This window comes from Pongo pygmaeus, chromosome 13 (assembly GCF_028885625.2).
Source record: "Pongo pygmaeus isolate AG05252 chromosome 13, NHGRI_mPonPyg2-v2.0_pri, whole genome shotgun sequence".
Lineage (NCBI taxonomy): Eukaryota > Metazoa > Chordata > Mammalia > Primates > Hominidae > Pongo > Pongo pygmaeus.
In genome coordinates, this window is record NC_072386.2 from 119,490,336 (window position 1) to 119,506,617 (window position 16,282).

Consider the following 16,282-nt stretch of genomic DNA (forward strand, 5'->3'; position numbering starts at 1 on the left):
CTGCTCTGCGAACTAGGAGCTCACTCTCCGAGCGGTGTAGAGGGTGAGACTAAGCAGTGACAGTAAAAGCTCTCGACAGTGCTTGACCCTTCCGCGGAGCATATTAAGCAGGAGCTCCCTGCGCAGGCGCAGAGGAGAGAGTGTCCCCCACCCCACGACCAGCAGGGGGCCTGCGAGGCGGGTGCGGAGCCAGGCCTGATGGTGGCCAATCGCAAGCTGAGGCGACGATGCCACGCCCCTCATGCCGGCATCTTAAATGCGCAAAGAAAGGGTGCCGAGGACACCCGGTTGGGCTTTGTTGCTCTCTTCTGGGTTCCGAGGCCCAAGCCCTTGGGGGCGTTTGTGAGTGGAAGGGAGGTCACGCTATCGTCCGCGACCCCAGCAGCCCCGTGCCCTCATTGGATTCCCGCGACGCGGCTCCTTTAAGAGCCTCGCGGGTCGCCCGCCGTAGGTCGCTCCCCGGCCATGCGGGTGTTGCGGGCCGGCCTGACCCTGGCGTTGGGCGCGGGGCTGGGTGCGGCCGCCGAGGGCTGGCGGCGGCGGCGGGAGGACACGCGGACGGCGCCGGGACTGCTGGGCCGGCTGCCCGTGCTGCCCGTGGCAGCGGCAGCCGAGTTGCCCCCTGTGCCCGGGGGACCCCGCGGCCCGGGCGAGCTGGCCAAGTACGGGCTGCCGGGGCTGGCGCAGCTCAAGAGCCGCGAGTCGTACGTGCTGTGCTACGACCCGCGCACCCGCGGCGCGCTCTGGGTGGTGGAGCAGCTGCGACCCGAGCGTCTCCGCGGCGACGGCGACCGGCGCGAGTGCGACTTCCGCGAGGACGACTCGGTGCACGCGTACCACCGTGCCACCAACTCCGACTACCGGGGCAGTGGCTTCGACCGCGGCCACCTGGCCGCCGCCGCCAACCACCGCTGGAGCCAGAAGGCCATGGACGACACGTTCTACCTGAGCAACGTCGCGCCCCAGGTAGCGCCCGCGCCCCGGGCCGGTCGCGGAATGCGGGGCCGGCGCCTGGCCTCGCGGGGCCTCGGTTTGTTCCTCTGCACAACGGGGCAGCTGCCCAACGCGCCCCCGGTCAGGCATCGCAGTGACATCCCGTGGCGGGAGGCAGGAGCACCGGGCTCCAGGCACAGGCTCTGCAGGCCGACCAGGGCTTGAGCTTCAACTGCGAACCCCGGGCACCTCCCTGAGCGTCGCTTTCCTCGTCTAAAAAATGGGGATAATACCGTTATTCACCTTCCTCCTGCGGTAGTGATGAGGCGCTGAGGCTCACAGAGGCAAAGCGACGGGCACAGTGTCACACAGCAGAAGAAGGCTGTCTGTTGTAGAACCGCAGCGCCCAACCTTTTGGGCACCAGGGTGCGGTTTCGTGGAAGACAGTTTTTCCACGGCTTGGTGGGTGAGGGCGGGTTTCAGGATAATTCAAGTGCGTTACATTTATTGTACACTTTATTATTATTACATTGTAATATATAGTGAAATATACAACTCACAGTAACGTAGGATCCGTGGGAGCCCTGAGCTTGTTTTCCTGCAACTAGACAGTCCTATCTGGAGGAGATGGGCGACAATGACAGATCAGGCATTAGGTTTTCACCCCACATGCGCAGTTCACCATAGGGTTCCAGCTCCTATGAGAATCTCCAGCCGCCACTGATCTGACAGGAGGCGGAGCTCAGGCTGCCGTGCGATCAATCGGGGGTGGCTGTAAATACAGATGAAGCTTCCCTTGCTCGCCTGCTGCTCACCTCCTGCTGTGTGGCCCGGTTCCGGTACCGGTCTGTGGCCCAGGGGACCCCTGGTCTATAAAACTCTGAGCCTCCAGACATTGTCCTACCCTGCCTGCCTTCGGGCAGTTTCGAGGCAGACACCTGGCCCACGATCAGGTTGTTAGTGCCAGGCACTGTGCACTGGGCCAACCACCCTCTCAGCCTGTTCCCAGCAGGTCCTGGCACCAAAGGATGGAGACTGCCGTGGGGCTCTGGGTTGAGCCCATGGGGCACCAATCTCTGACCCAGCTTCCTTCTGGGAACACAGCCCCCTATGCACTGTCCATTGTCCGAGGCCTGGAGAGCTCAGGATGGAGGCCGATTCATGACATTCCCCGCTAGGCTCTTCCTGTGGCTCAGACTGGGAAAAGGAACGGGTTGGTGGTTGGAAGGGCTGGTCTTCCCATGAGCCCCTGGGTGGGGCTGGGGACAGGCCTCAGTCCTTCTCTCTGAAAGACATGCTTTTTCATTCGGCTCTTGGGAGCTGAGAAAAGACTTTGACACCTGGGCTGTGGGAGGGACAGAGGGTGGTGGCTAGCACTCTGTCAGCCCTGGGTTTCAGGGAGTGACTTTCATTCCTTGAGCCTCAGTTTCCTCATGCTTGTCTCTCACTGGATATCTCTGAGCGTGTCCATCCCCTCAGGGCCTGGGGCGGCCCTCTGATAGAGAAGGAAGGGTCCCAGCCACAGTCCTGCTAAGCCCTACCTCTCCTACCAGGTGCCCCACCTCAACCAGAATGCCTGGAACAACCTGGAGAAATACAGCCGCAGCTTGACCCGCAGCTACCAAAACGTCTATGTCTGCACAGGGCCACTCTTCCTGCCCAGGTAAGGTGGAAACCAGGGGGCGGCAGAACATCCCAATCACCCGAGGCCCCTACTGTCACTCACAGGGTCAGGCTTGCCCCAGGCTCTGGGTCAATACCAGTTCCCTACTCATCTGGTTTCTTGGCAAGCCTGTCAGCTTCCCTGCCTTGGGTCCCCTCATTCCACTTCCACAGCCAAAGACCTGTCAGGTACCCCTGACCGTCTCTCCTCTGCCCATGGGCAGCAGCAGGCCCTGAATCTGCCCCCGCTTCTCCCTGCTGTCACCTCTTGGCATGCCCACCCAATCTTGTTCTGCCAATATGGAACCCCCCGCAGGTCTGCGGTGCACCAAGCTCTCCCGCCTTCCCCCTGCAGGTCCGCGGTGCGCCGAGCTCTCCCGCCTTCCCCCTGCAGGTCCGCGGTGCACCTGGCTCTCCCGCCTTCCCCCTGCAGGTGCGCGGTGCACCAGGCTCTCCCGCCTTCCCCCTGCGGATCCCCGGTGCACCAGGCTCTCCCGCCTTCATTCTCTGCTCTGCTTGGAGCACTTCCCTCCACGCTTCTCGGGAGTTTGACCCTAGATCTGCCTGACCCGGGGCCTCCACTCTTGCTCCTGTGCAGCCCTGCCTCTCAGGTGGAAGCAACTGAGCACCTGTGTGCTCCGTGGTTTTTCTGGCCTGCAGAGGGCTGGGACTGAGAGGCAACAGGTCGAGGCTGAGCAGCTCACTCTGGAATCCACAGACTCAGGATGGAGTCCAGGCCTCATCACCTAGTTCCTTGGTGCTGTGGGCAAATGACCTGTGTCCCCCCCTGCAAAACCTGTGACCTCTTGGTTGATGTCACATGCTTCCCCAGGGCCTGGCCCATGGTAAGGGCTCAGCACAGGCTGGCCAAGGCGGTGGTTGGGGCACTGATCAAATTTCATTAGCAGGTGCCTCCTAGGGCCCGGTGCAAGGGAGGAGACTTTGCTGAGGGGGAAGCCCCCATCCAGTGTCCCGGCACCTGTGCTGATGCTGGGATGTCACCTGTCATGGTCCTTGCCCACTTGCTGCTCACCTCTGTGGGGAGAGATGGACAGTCATTAAGTCTCCCCTCAGACAAATGTGAATATTCAGAAGGCTCAATTCTTCTAGCAGCGTTTATTGTCGCCCACTCTGCCTGACCCAGTGTTGGGCATAAGGAAAACAGAGGGAAAGAGTTAACCACCCTGGAGAGAGTTCCAGCCTCAATGAGGAGCCAGGCAGGCTACAGAAGTCTCACAGTGAGGGAGTGGTCCTGCAGGTTGACAGAAGTTAGAGGACAGATCAGGGAAAGCTCCCTGGAAGAGGTGGCCTTGGGTTCATCCAGGCCCCCTGCCCACGTGTGCCTGGGTCTGCCCACAGGACAGAGGCTGATGGGAAATCCTACGTAAAGTACCAGGTCATCGGCAAGAACCACGTGGCAGTGCCCACACACTTCTTCAAGGTGCTGATCCTGGAGGCAGCAGGTGGGCAAATTGAGCTCCGCGCCTACGTGATGCCCAATGCACCTGTGGACGAGGCCATCCCACTGGAGCGCTTCCTGGTGCCCATCGAGAGCATTGAGCGGGCTTCGGGGCTGCTCTTTGTGCCAAACATCCTGGCGCGGGCAGGCAGCCTCAAGGCCATCACAGCGGGCAGTAAGTGAGGGTGGAGCCCAGCGAGACTGTGGGTGTGTGCAGGCCGGGGAGTATTAAAGGTGGTGATTTTTGGAGACAAGTCTGGTGGCATCCGTCCCAAGTGACCTGCAGAGCCCCTGGTTTCACTGCTGCTTCACTGATGTCCTGGGCCCCTTAGAACTTTCAGGTGTGCCGGGCACCCGCCCGGGTGAGGCCAGGCTGCAGGGCGGCCAGGGAGATGAGGATGGCTTCCTGGAAGAGAAGTGTGGCAGTGGGCTGGGGCCTGGGAGGCTAGCGGGTGCCCCCGCTCCCAGCCTGTCTTCAGTGCCTGGCTGCCCAAGACCCAGCTCACTGGGGTCCCCTGTCCTTAGCAGGGCCTGGTGAGGTTAATGACAGGCCCAGGTTCACACTGCACACTTGCCACCTGGAGGACCACACAGCCTGCTCCTCAGGCTCCTCTTCTGTAAAATGGGGGCGAAGGTAAAAATGCCCACCTCCCAGGGCCAGGGGAGGGCAAGGAGAGGGGCAAGAAGTTCTCACCCCTCACGCAGGGGTTGGAAGGGTGGGAGCCAGGGTTCTTGCTGGAGGGTATGGCTGTCAGGTTCAGAGTGCTTGGCTTGGGCAAGGCCTTAGGGATGGGTAGACAGGGCTGTCGGCCCTACGAGACTGATGGGAGTACCAGCCTTCCCAGCAGAGTTCCCGTAGCACAGCGTCCTATGCCTGACTCCAAAAGTGGGCGCGCAGCTTCCATGAGGCCCAAGATGAAGGCTCCAGCTGCACGTGGCTTCCCCCGTGGGACAGATGCAAGTGAGGCCCCAAGGGGAGAGCTGCTGTGCCCACCGTGGTCACACACGAGGAAGTGGCAGAAGCAGGGCCCTGGGAGATCACTGAGCACACAGCTAAGGAACCAGAGGCCCGGAGCAGGGGTGGACAGGGCCCCCTGGGTCACCCAGTCTGGGAGCACAGGACGGGCACTAGCACCCATGGTTGACTCCCAGCTACACTCATGTCCCGTCGCTGTGGCGAGACTGCTGTGGCAAGAGGCCAAGAGGGGATGAGAGGATCACCTCCAGACCAGGCAGCCATGGGCGAGGGTGGGTGACAGGGCAAGAGTAGCACCCGCCCCTTGGACAGATCCCAAGGCCCCAGCGGCTGGCGGTCGGGGAGGCAGGCAGGCTCACCTCTGTGCGGATGGTACGGCTACCCTGGCCAGGACAGGTATTGACGTACAGGTCAAAGAGGACACTGGGTTCAGCCACCTCCAGGTTGGGGTCAGCATCCACTCCAGCTTCCAGACCCTGGAGGCCCCCGAACACCACAAGAGCATGCCTGGCACATGTAAGAGGGGGTCACCTGAGTGGTCATCAACGCCCCACCCAGCACAGCACCCAGACCTCAGTCCCTCCCCACCCCAGACAGCAGGGGCCCATCTGTGCAGCTTCACCCACCAGGCAGGTTCCTGGCCACATTCCTCCTGCCCTGGCCCCGGCCCCAGCCCCAGGAGGTGCACACCTGAAGTTGGGAAGCTGGGCAGAGGCCACATCTGAGCCGCGCTCTGATGTCCCGATGGTCAGGTCATACCCATCCTGGAAGGGGGCCTCAGCAAACACAGCACCTGGAGGTGGGGCCAGCTCAGTGCAGGTCCTGCTCCCCACAAGCCACAGCTCCGGGTATTATGTATGTGTGTACCGAGGCAGGGGTGGGTGGGGAGAGCTGTGTGTGTGTGTTGGGGGGGGGGCAGGGGTGGGTGGGGAGAGCTGTGTGTGTGTGTGTGTGTGTGTGTGTGTGTGTGTGTGTGTGTGTGTACTAAGGTAGGGGTGGGTGGGTAGAGCTCTGCGTGTGTGTGCACTGAGGCAGGGGTGTGTGTGTACCAAGCAGGGGTGGGTAGAGCTGTTTCTGGGAAGTCAAGGACTGAGCAGGGCAGACACCAAGCCTGTGCTTGGCTGGGGAACAGGGCAGAGACTGGATAGGAAGAGGCACCAAGAGCATGAAGTGGGCCTCTGACTTCTCTGGCCCTTTTGCCTCCATTCCCAACCCTACAGGAACATTATTGATCAATAATGATACTTTTGCTCAGTAGTCCTTAACGGCATTCCAGGCAGTGCATCCAGGGAGAACAAGGCCCAGAGAAGGGAAAGGACACACAGCAAGTTGACAGGACAAAAACCTTGGTCTGATATTTGGGTCAGGCAAGGCTCCCAGCCACCTCCCAGAGGGATGGATGGATATTCAGAGAAGTAAACTCTGTCCTTACTGAGGCAGGAAGCCAGTCGGACGGTGTAGCCCCAGTAGAGACCAGCTTTGGTGCGAGGGTCCTGTGATGATACCACTTTGCCACGGTAGGTCTTGCAGTCTGGAGGGGTAACAGAGTCTGTAAAGATGGGGTGAGGGAATGGAAGCAGGTGGCTGAACCCTGGAGCTCATCAGGCCAACCCAGGGGTTGGGGAACCTTCCAGATACCTGGGAGCTGCTGCTGGTTCAGTCGCACGGTCACCCGAAGCCCAGGCTCCAGGTTCTTGTCAATCTTCACCTCCTGGGGAGAAACCAGAAGAAATGGGTGCCATTCCTCTCAAGATCAGCAGGGGCCATGGCTCTTCCAGATGCCACCAGGGGAGCCCCGGGGCTGGCAAGGGATCAAGGGGTCCAGGTCAACCTGCCACCCTCCACCCCTGGCACCAGCTGAACCTGCTCACAAGAGATCATTTGTGCAAAACACAGGTCACTGGCCAAACATGCACCTTTGGGGCACTCATGGCACAGGACAGAAGTAGATGAAACTCAGTTTTCTACATTTTGGTAGCTCTGCAACTTTTTTTTTTTGAGATGGAGTCTGGCTCTGTCACCCAGGCTGGAGTGCAGTGGCGCGATCTCAGCTCACTGCAACCTCTGTCTCCTGGGTTCAAGTGAATCTCCTGCCTCAGCCTCCCGAGTAGCTGGGATTATAGATGCATGCCGCCACGCCTGGATCATTTTTGTACTTTTAGTAGAGACAGGGTTTCACCATATTGGCCAGGTTGGTCTCAAACTCCTGACCTCAAATGATCCGCCTGCCTCAGCCTCCCGAAGTGCTGGGATTACAGGCGTGAGCCACTGCGCCTGGGTTGTGCTTTCTGATGGGAAGGGACTCCATACATGTAAAGGTTTCTGCCTCTGATTTGAGGAGACTTGAGGATAAAGAGGCGGCAAATTAATGCCCTCCTCCCAGCTTGGCTCTGTGCCACACGGGAGCAGCTCCAGAGTGACTTTCAACTTGTTTCTGCAGGGTTTTGTTTGGAGCATGAGGACTGTCTTCTGTTGATTTGCTTTTTAAGCAACAGTAAATTCATTCCTGGCTTTGTCTATTGAGCCCCATTTTGCACAATTCTCTGGCCCAAATTTACATCAGTGAGGGATTTCGGGCAGGTCCAAGGCTCCCCGCAACATCCATCTGCTTGCCCTCCATCGCCAGGGTGTGTCCTGGAGGTGTGTCCTAGCCCACCTTTCTGTTCCTACCTTTTTCATGCCACAGTTGACAAAGGAGCCGTGGCCTGGCCGGGTGGGCCGATCCACCACGATGCCCTCTCGGAACTCAGATTCCTCGTCCTGACGCATGTGGTGGGGGCTGTCCAAGGGGTTCAGGAGCCCTGTGGACGCAGGGCCGGGAGGAGTCTGGGAAGTGCTAGGGCACACAGGGTGCAGTGGGGACCCTGGAGCAGAGTCCCGGCTCTGCCACAGACCTGCGTCTTGGCATCAGGCACAGGTCTTGCTCTCCCAGGCCTGCTTTCCCACCTGGACAGTGCAGGGTAGGACTGGGTGGTCTCAGTGTCTGTGGCATGATCCAGGGGAAATGGCAGGCGGGCCCACACAGCGTTACCTGCAAACTGTAGATCCTGGTGCTTGGGGAAGAATGCCTTCCTCAGGTACCTAGGAAAGAATGCTGACCTCAGGATGTTCCCAGGGGAAGCCGCCTCCTACCCGGCCTCCACTTTGACACAACCCTCCCTCGTGCTTAGGGGAGTGACCCCCTTACTGTGGACACTCCAGGTACTGCAGGATCCGGGCCAGCTGTACGCACGCCTGCCCCTTCTTCCCAACTCCTGTGAATTCCCCCTCCACAGTCCTGGAGAAAGAGGGATGGGAGCTCAGGATCCAGCTGTGGCCCCTTCAAGAGCTCCTGTCTACAAGTGCATGCCTATAATCCCAGCTACTCAGGAGGCTAAGGTGGGAGGATCATCTGACTGCAGGAAGTAGAGGCTGCAGTGAGCCATGACCATGCCACTGCATGCACTCCAGCCTGGATGACAGCTGAGATACGGGTTCAGGCCTTCTGGCTCCCAGTCCCACCTCTGCAGTCATCACCCCCACCTGGCAACTCTACCCACTAAGGATTACAGAGGGAGTATTTCAGGCAGGGCATGAGGGAAGATCCAGGTATGTGGACAGGGGCAGGGTGAAGCCTCGGCCCATCCCGGCAGCCCCTCCCTCTCCCTGAGCCCTGGCACCCTGTGGGATGGCCCCTTACTTGGCATCCTGGCCCTCCTCATCAAACACCACGATCTCATCCACACAGAAGATGGCACAGGCTCTGGCAATCTGACCGGCCAAGTAGGTGCGAAGCTCCGGCGACTGAGCATTGTCCAGGATGGAGCCCGGCAGGGCTACACTCAGTGTGTAGGGCTGCCCTGAGCAGGGGAGGGGTGTTCCCAGCCAGCCTGAGAGGTAAGGGCCCCCCACCTTCCTCTCCCTTCCTCTGTCCCCAGCGCCCATGGTTTGAGAATTTCCCAAGTGGGAGGAATTTTGAGATGAGCAAAATAGATCCAATTCCCCCCTCTGAGCCTCAGTCTCCCAGGAGGAAAATGGACGCAGCAATCTCCACAGCTCCTCTGAGCAGGGCAGACCACTGGGCGAGGCTGCGGAGCGGTTAGCAGCAATGGCCTAAGTTCACATCCTTGCTCTCCCACTTACTGCCTCAGTTCTCCAGCTATCAAATGGGGATAAAATGAAGGCTGATATCTAATAAGCCTTTAGTGTGTGCACATTAACCCGATAGCCATTAACCTGATCCCTAGTGAGGATACTGCCATTATCCCCATTTATAGACCAGGAGCCTTCAGCCCGGGGAAGTCAAATACATGTCCCAAGGTCACACAAAAGGTGGCTCATGCCAGTAATCCCAGCACTTTGGGAGGCCAAGGCGGGTGCATCACCTGAGGTCAGGAGTTCAAGACCAGCCTGGCCCTGGCCAACATGGCAAAACCCCTTCTCTACTAAAAATACAAAAATTAGCCAGGCATGGTGGCGCATGCCAATAATCCCAGCTACTCTGGAGGCTGGGGCAGGAGAATCTATTGAACTGGGAGGTGGAGATTGCAGTGAGCCGAGATCGAGCGGCTGCACTCCAGCCTGGGCAACAGAGCAAGACCGTGTTTCAAAAACAAACAAACAAAAAAGCCCAAGAAGCACACAGATAACATGGTTTCACTGTTGTAACACTGTATCTGTACTTTGCTACGCAAAGATAAGTAGATATAATTGTTTGGACAAACTTTTGCTACAATGTTTGCTGGGATTGTTCCTTTCTTTGTAGTTTTCTGTCGTTTTTATTATGAAATCAAAATAAATGAAAAATGAAATTAAAGCACACAGAAAATGCTCAATAAAAAAGTCAAAAAATCAGGAAGATCATGAAGTTCTAGAGGTCTAAGTTAAGAGATATGAGGCTTGGGCCGGGCACGGTGGCTCACACCTGTAATCCCAGCACTTTGGGAGGCTGAAGTGGGCAGATCACCTGAGGTCAGGAGTTCGAGACCAGCCTGGCCAACATGGTGCAACCACGTCTCTACTAAAAATATGAAAATTAGCCAGGTGTGGTGGCACACGCCTGTAATCCCAACTACTGGGGGGCCGAGGGAGGAGAATTGCTTGAACTTGGGCAGTGGAGGTTGCAGTGAGCAGAGATGGCGCCATTGCACTCCAGCCTGGGCAACAGAGCAAGACTCCAACTCAAAAAAAAAAAAGAGAGATAAGGCTTACCTTCCATACGCTTGAAATTTACCTAAGGAGGAAGTCAGAACTCAGTTTGCTGGCTCCCTCCCTTCTCTGGGCCTCAGTTTCTCCATCAGGACAAGATGTTTGGACCTACTGGTCTGTAAAGGCCCTTTCAGATAAGACATCTCTGCTCTGCCTGCAGGACACAACCTGTGGCTCTCTCCAAGACCCCAGCTCACCGCGGTCCTCCTTCTCTGCTGCTGCCTCCTCCTCTTCCTGGCGCTTTGCCTGTTCCTCCTGTGCCCGCTGCTGCTCCAGTTTTTTCATCAGCTTGAGATCCTTCCATTTCTTTTTCTCCTCTTTCTCTGGATAAAAGAACATCCTAATTGGCCGAGGAGATAGTTCCCATTCATTGGGTCAGCCTGGACTCTGGAGAGCTGCTGGGTGAGCAGCCAGAGGGCAGCAAGGGAGCCTCCCCAGGGCTCCCGGCCCCTGCCTCCCCACTTTGGGTGCTGCAGGACCCAGAGGGAACAAAGTTGGTGTCTTTCTCCAGGGTTTGACTGAGCACTGGTGGGGTGGCCTATGGGAAGATACTCTTACCCACCCTTACTTACTCTGTTGCTTCCATTTTCGCCACTCAATCCTTTGGCCGTGTTCACCCTGGAGAAGGAGTGGTAGGAGAATTATGAGTGTGAGGCTGATGGTCACACCTGGAGGGGGTCCGTTTGCTGCACCACAGTCAGCCCCTCCACACGGGGCGGCAAGGAAACCAAGGAACCTCTGCGAACTGCTGCCCCAGAAAGCGGCAGGAGGGCAGGGACCCGCTGTATCCCCAGCGCCTGGGACCCAGCCTGGCACACAGAAAGCACTCAAGAAACTGTCGAATGAGTTCCCACAGAACAGAAGAGAAAACTGAAGCTCAGGGGACAGAACTGCCCACAGTCGCCTGGAAGTCAGAAAATATAAGCCACGAAAGGGCTCCGGATTCAGGATTGCGAGCACAGTCCCGCGTCCGTAATCCAGCGGGGGCCAGGGAGCCGCAGGGGGTTCCTGAGAGGACACGGGCGCTGTTCCCATCCTGCTGAGGCTGACGCGGCACCTTTGGGGGCTTCCGGCCTGGGATCAGCGGGAAGCAGGCAGCAGGAGGCGCGGCCCGGCCTCGGCGAAGGCCCGCACGCCACTGGTTCTCACGCTTCCACCATGCTGCCCTGCGCGGGGTCCCGCCGCCCGCACTTACCGGGCCGCACGGCCGCTTCCTCCCGCGCTCCGCCATGTTCCGCACACACCGTCGGTCCCGCCTCTGCCAATGACACTCGCCTCTTCCGGCCACACCTCCATTATGCTGTCCAATCGGAGAGCCAATGTTGCCCGGGGGCGTGGCCTGGGAGCCCGACTGCTGCAGGAGCACGCGGGCTGGTTGGTGTAGGTTGGGCAGAATAAGTGTCCAAATGGGCGGGTCATCGCGGGTACTGTGCTGAATTTTGGATGGCTCGGAGCCCCCCTCTGAATTGGGACAAATACAACACTCAGACCTCTGAGTAGTTTGTTAAAAAAAAATTTTTTTTTGAGACAGGGTCTCGCCGAGGCTGGAGTGCAGTGGCGCGATTCTGGCTCACTGCAGCCTTGAGCTCCTGGGCTCAAGGGATCCTCCCACCTTAGCCTCCCGAGTAGCTGGAACCACAGATGCGCAGCACCACGCCTAGCTCCTAGAAGGCTTTATACATGGGGACCCTGAGGCCTTGAGCTGCAGTGTGATTCAGAGCTGAAAATGAGATAATTTAATCCAGGTTTCTTACAGATTCGTTCATGTATTCTTTCTTTTTTTTTTGAGACAGTCTCGATGCATCGCCCAGGCTGGAGTGCAATGGCCCGATCTCGGCTCACTGCAACCTCCACCTCCTGGATTCAAGCAACTCTCCTGCCTCAGCCTTTCAAGTAGCTGGGATTACAGGAGCGTGCCACCATGCCCAGCTATTTTTTTGTGTGTTTTTAGTAGAGATGGGGTTGATGTTGGCCCCGTGCTGGCCAGCCTAGTTGAACTCCTGACCGCAAGTGATCCGCCCGCCTCGGCCTCCCAAAGGGCTAGGATTATAGGCGTGAGCCACCGCACCCGGCCTCTTTTTTTGTTTGTTTTTTGAGACAGAGTTTAGCTCTTGTTGCCCAGGCTGGAGTGCAATGGCCCGATCTTGGCTCACAGAAACCTCCGACTCCTGGGTTCAGGCGATTCTCCTGCCTTAGCCTCCCGAGTAGCTGGGATTACAGGCATGCGCCACCATGCCTGGCTAATTTTTTATTTTTAGTAGAGACGGAGTTTCTCTATGTTGGTCAGGCTGGTCTCAAACTCTTGACCTCAGGTGATCCGCCCATCTTGGCTTCCCAAAGTGCTGGGATTACAGGCATGAGCCACCACGCCCGGCCTCTTTCTCTTCTAATTAACAGATTATATTAGTTGGGACTACAGGTGTGAGCCACCATGCCCGACTAATTTTTTTTTTTTTTCTTTTTGTACAGACAGTGTCTCACTATGTTGCCAGGGCTGGTCTCAGACTCCAGGGTTCAAGCAGTCCTCCCAACTTGGCTTCCCAAAGTGCTGAGGTTATAGACGTGAGCCATTAATACCTTTTGTTTTTTGAGATCTAGTCTCACTCTGTTGCTCAGGCTGAAGTGCAGTGGCATGATCTCGGCTCACTGCAACCTCTGCCTCCCGGGTTCAAGCAATTCTCCTGCCTCAAGCTCCAAGTAGCTAGGATTACAGTCACCTGCCACCATGCCTGGCTAATTTTTGTATTTTTAGTAGAGACGGGATTCTCCATGTTAGTCAGGCTGGTCTTGAACTCCCGACCTCAGGTGATCCACCCGCCTTCACCTCCCAAAGTGCTGGAATTACAGGTGTCAGCCACCGTGCCCAGTCTCGAACTTAGATCTTATACTAAATTGTTGTGATTTTTGACAGGTTTATTTTGTAGGCATGACTGATGAAGGCACTGGCCATGTGAGAAAACAAACACAAAAATCCCCCCAAAACAACAATAACAAAAAGACATGGACCATGTGATTGGGCTCAAAGTCTAGTCCCTCACACCTCCCTGGAGGCAGAGATGGAGGGGGCCTGATGGGCTAAAAGTTCTGACCCCATAATCGCACAGTGCAGAGGGAGTCCGTGGGACTAACAAGACATGCCTATCTTCCAGAAACTCCAAGGATTTTAGGAATTCTTTACTAAGGACCAGGGGCAAAGACCAAATATGTATTTTATTATATGATATATTCCTATCAGCTCCCCCAGTTAAACATATGATATGAGCCAAACCCATGCGCTTGCTATGCAAATGCAACTTCGAGAACAGGCCCCTAACACCACCTTCCAAAGAAATTCAGGAGCTACTATTGCTATCCAGTGAGACTCAATCGGGGCCAGCTAGAAGGCCTGGGCACGCCACTTCACCTCACCTCCAGAGTGCTTTCCTCACTTGTGAACTGGAGACAACTCAGGTCTCAGTCTCAGAGGGTTGTGTAAGATGATGTGCGTCCGAGTACCTGGCAAGTAGGGCTTGCACGATCAACATTCAGTCCTCCTCCTGAGAATTATTTAAGTCCCCGGTCCTCCTGGCCCCCACCGTGCTGTTCTCTCACCCCTGTGGGAATGTCCATGTCTTCCTTGTCACAAGCCCCAATCCCTTCCACACACACACACACACATACACACACAAACACACATGACACCCCCACCCCAGCCACCACACCCAGCACCAATAACTGCTACCATCAGATTAATATGAGAGGCCAGCTATGGTGGCTCACGTCTATAATCCCAGCACTTTGGGAGGCCGAGGCGGGCAGATGACCTGAGGTCAGGAGTTTGAGTCCAGCCCGGCCAACATGGTGAAACCCCATCTCTACAAAAACACAAAAATTAGCTGGGCGTGGTGGCGGGTGCCTGTAGTCCCAGCTACTCAGGAGGCTGAGGCAGGAGAATTGCTTGAACCCAGGAGGTGTCAGTTGCAATGAGCCAAGATCATGCCACTGCATTCCAGCCTGGGTGACAGAGCGAGACTCTGTCTCAAAAACAACAACAACAACAACAACAACAAAGATTAATAGTGAGGAATTCATTTGAGGGCCTTGGGTTCTAGGCCTGGTTGTGCCACTAACTATGTGACTACAGTAACCATTTGTACAAAGTTGTGGGGGTGTCTGAGGTTCTCCTGGGCATTCTTAACAAGTTAGATCAGCCATCAACACGAGTGTGAAGCAGAGAGAAGCCATTAAGGATCTGAATAACTTAAACATTTTATTATGGACAAAAAGGAGTGGCTTGAGGACTCAAGTCTAAAGGCAACTCCCCAAAGCCAAGATGGGCCAGGAAAGGTGAGGTTATGCCTGAGCCTTAGCAGGGGCCATGCAGGGCTGGGATGTGATCGATACATGGTGGAACTCTACCGTCGGTCTCAGCCAAGCCTGGAGAGACCAGAAGCAACACAAGACCCTAAAAACCCACCTACGGAAGGGCAGGGAGAGGCCCAGGTCAGGCCACCCTCACCTTTCAGACAGGAGGCACTTGGTTCTCTAAGATGAAGAAGGGCGGCTCCCACCCAGAACATTCCGTGTCACAGAGAAGAGGTTTCCCAATAGCATCTTCCCCAACCTAGAAATGTCTGAAACCTGGACAAAGACAGACACTCAAAGAGGATCTCTGCGGGCATGTGGGGATGTCAGGGCCAAGGCGTGACTTCAGGGCTAGAGCTCCACCTTCCACTTCTGCAGTTTCTCGTCCATGGCCTGGAGTGTGGCTTCATCCTGTGCCAGCACAGATTAGTCCTACACTCTCCCCACGCGCCCAGCAGGCCTTGGGAAGCTCTGTGAGGTCTTTCCTCCCCCAGCCCTGCCCTTTACCTTCACAAAACAGAAGCGGATATAGTGGTCAAAGTGCTTCTGATGTGGCACACTATAGAAGATGGAGACAGGGATGGCCACCAAGCCCTGGTGAGGAGGAAGGACATGTCTCAATACGGCCTCGTGGCCCAGCAGGCCGTGGCTCCGGAGGGGACAGAGAGGTTCCCACGACCAGGCGGGGAAGGAGAGTTAGCTCCAATCCAGCACCTAGTGCTGCGTCACAGTCAGAGGAACAAGGCCAGGTGCGGTGGCTCACGCCTATAATCTCAGCACTTTGGGAGGCTGAGACGAGTGGATCACCTGAGGTCAGGAGTTCAAGACCAGTCTGGCCAACATGGCCAAACCCCGTCTCTACCAAAAATACAAAAATTAGTGGAGTGTGGTGGTGCATGCCTGTAATCCCAGCTACTTGGGAGGCTGAGGCAGGAGAATTGCTTGAACCCGGGGGTGGAGGTTGCAGTGAGTTGAGATTGCACCACTTCACCGCAGCCTGGGCGAAAGAGAGAAAATCCATCCAAAACAAAAACAAACACAAAGTCAGAAGAAAAGAATCCCAGAACGTCATTCCAAGTCCCTCCCTGGGTATAGAGGGCAGATGGAGGCTGAGAGAGGGAGGATCGTGGAGCAGGTCAAGGCAGAGCCAGAGGAGAACAAAGCCTTAGAGTCACAGATCAAACCTGGATGGACTCAGAGTTAATGGGCCAACTCCTCACAGTACAGATGGGAAGATGGAGATCCAAAGAGGCAGGAAATCCTGCCAGCCCACACAGCATCTCTGTGCAAGTTAGAAACAGGTTCCTCGGGCCAGGCATGGTGGCTCACGCCTGTAATCCCAGCACTTTGGAAGGCCAAGGGGAGTGGATCACCTGAGGTCAGGAGTTGGAGACTAGTCTGACCAACATGGTGAAACCCCGTCTCTACTAAAAATACAAAAATTAGCCAGGCGTGGTTGTACATGCCTGTAATCCCAGCTACCCAGCTACTCAGGAGGCTAAGGGAGGAGAATCGCCTGAACCCTGGAGGTGGAGGTTGCAGTGTGCTGAGACTTTGCCACTGCACTCCAGCCTAGGCGACAGAGTGAGACTCTGTCTCAAAAAAATAAAAAAAAAAAAAGGTCGGGAGCGGTGGCTCACGCCTGTAATCCCAGCACTTTGGGAGGCCGAGGCAGGCGGATTACGAGGTCAGGAGATTAAGACCATCCTGGCTAACATGCT

At 56.6% G+C, this 16,282-nt stretch overlaps 3 protein-coding genes across 21 annotated transcripts in view; 1 reads left to right on the forward strand and 2 right to left on the reverse strand.

Annotated features, from left to right (window-relative positions):
- The first annotated feature begins 241 nt into the window (after positions 1 to 241).
- Positions 242 to 4,308, forward strand: ENDOG (endonuclease G). The gene is made up of 3 exons (XM_054501143.2): positions 242 to 966; positions 2,487 to 2,596; positions 3,955 to 4,308. The coding sequence occupies exons 1-3, from the start codon at positions 466 to 468 to the stop codon at positions 4,235 to 4,237; spliced, it is 894 nt and encodes a 297-aa protein (XP_054357118.1). The 5' UTR covers positions 242 to 465; the 3' UTR covers positions 4,238 to 4,308.
- On the reverse strand, positions 3,693 to 11,672 carry SPOUT1 (SPOUT domain containing methyltransferase 1). Its single transcript, XM_054501142.2, has 12 exons — positions 11,413 to 11,672; positions 10,790 to 10,835; positions 10,415 to 10,540; positions 8,710 to 8,869; positions 8,218 to 8,307; positions 8,062 to 8,111; positions 7,701 to 7,831; positions 6,669 to 6,741; positions 6,463 to 6,561; positions 5,721 to 5,823; positions 5,390 to 5,537; positions 3,693 to 4,460 (listed from the first exon to the last, which is right to left on the reverse strand). Exons 1-12 carry the CDS (start codon positions 11,446 to 11,448, stop codon positions 4,392 to 4,394), a joined length of 1,131 nt encoding a protein of 376 aa, XP_054357117.1. The 5' UTR covers positions 11,449 to 11,672; the 3' UTR covers positions 3,693 to 4,391.
- A 2,768-nt stretch (positions 11,673 to 14,440) lies between these two features.
- KYAT1 (kynurenine aminotransferase 1) overlaps positions 14,441 to 16,282 on the reverse strand; it is a 46,919-nt gene continuing 45,077 nt past the window's right edge. For all 19 annotated transcript variants that reach the window (XM_063650396.1, XM_063650395.1, XM_063650393.1 and 16 more), the window contains 2 exons: positions 15,069 to 15,155; positions 14,441 to 14,972 (listed from right to left, as the gene is read on the reverse strand). In XM_063650396.1, the coding sequence (XP_063506466.1) occupies positions 14,913 to 14,972; positions 15,069 to 15,155 (147 nt within the window). In that variant the 3' untranslated portion in view covers positions 14,441 to 14,912. The remainder of the gene's footprint in view (positions 14,973 to 15,068; positions 15,156 to 16,282) is intronic.

Excerpts from the sequence above, each read along its gene's own strand:
- ENDOG (XM_054501143.2), top strand. The coding sequence starts at position 466 with ATGCGGGTGTTGCGGGCCGGCCTGACCCTGGCGTTGGGCGCGGGGCTG. Across the intron at positions 967-2,486 it reads TGAGCAACGTCGCGCCCCAG|GTGCCCCACCTCAACCAGAA; the intron begins GTAGCGCCCGCG and ends CTCTCCTACCAG. Across the intron at positions 2,597-3,954 it reads GGGCCACTCTTCCTGCCCAG|GACAGAGGCTGATGGGAAAT; the intron begins GTAAGGTGGAAA and ends GTCTGCCCACAG.
- SPOUT1 (XM_054501142.2), bottom strand. The coding sequence starts at position 11,448 with ATGGCGGAGCGCGGGAGGAAGCGGCCGTGCGGCCCG. Across the intron at positions 7,832-8,061 it reads CCAGGATCTACAGTTTGCAG|GGCTCCTGAACCCCTTGGAC; the intron begins GTAACGCTGTGT and ends CTGCGTCCACAG. Across the intron at positions 6,742-7,700 it reads TCAACTGTGGCATGAAAAAG|GAGGTGAAGATTGACAAGAA; the intron begins GTAGGAACAGAA and ends GTTTCTCCCCAG.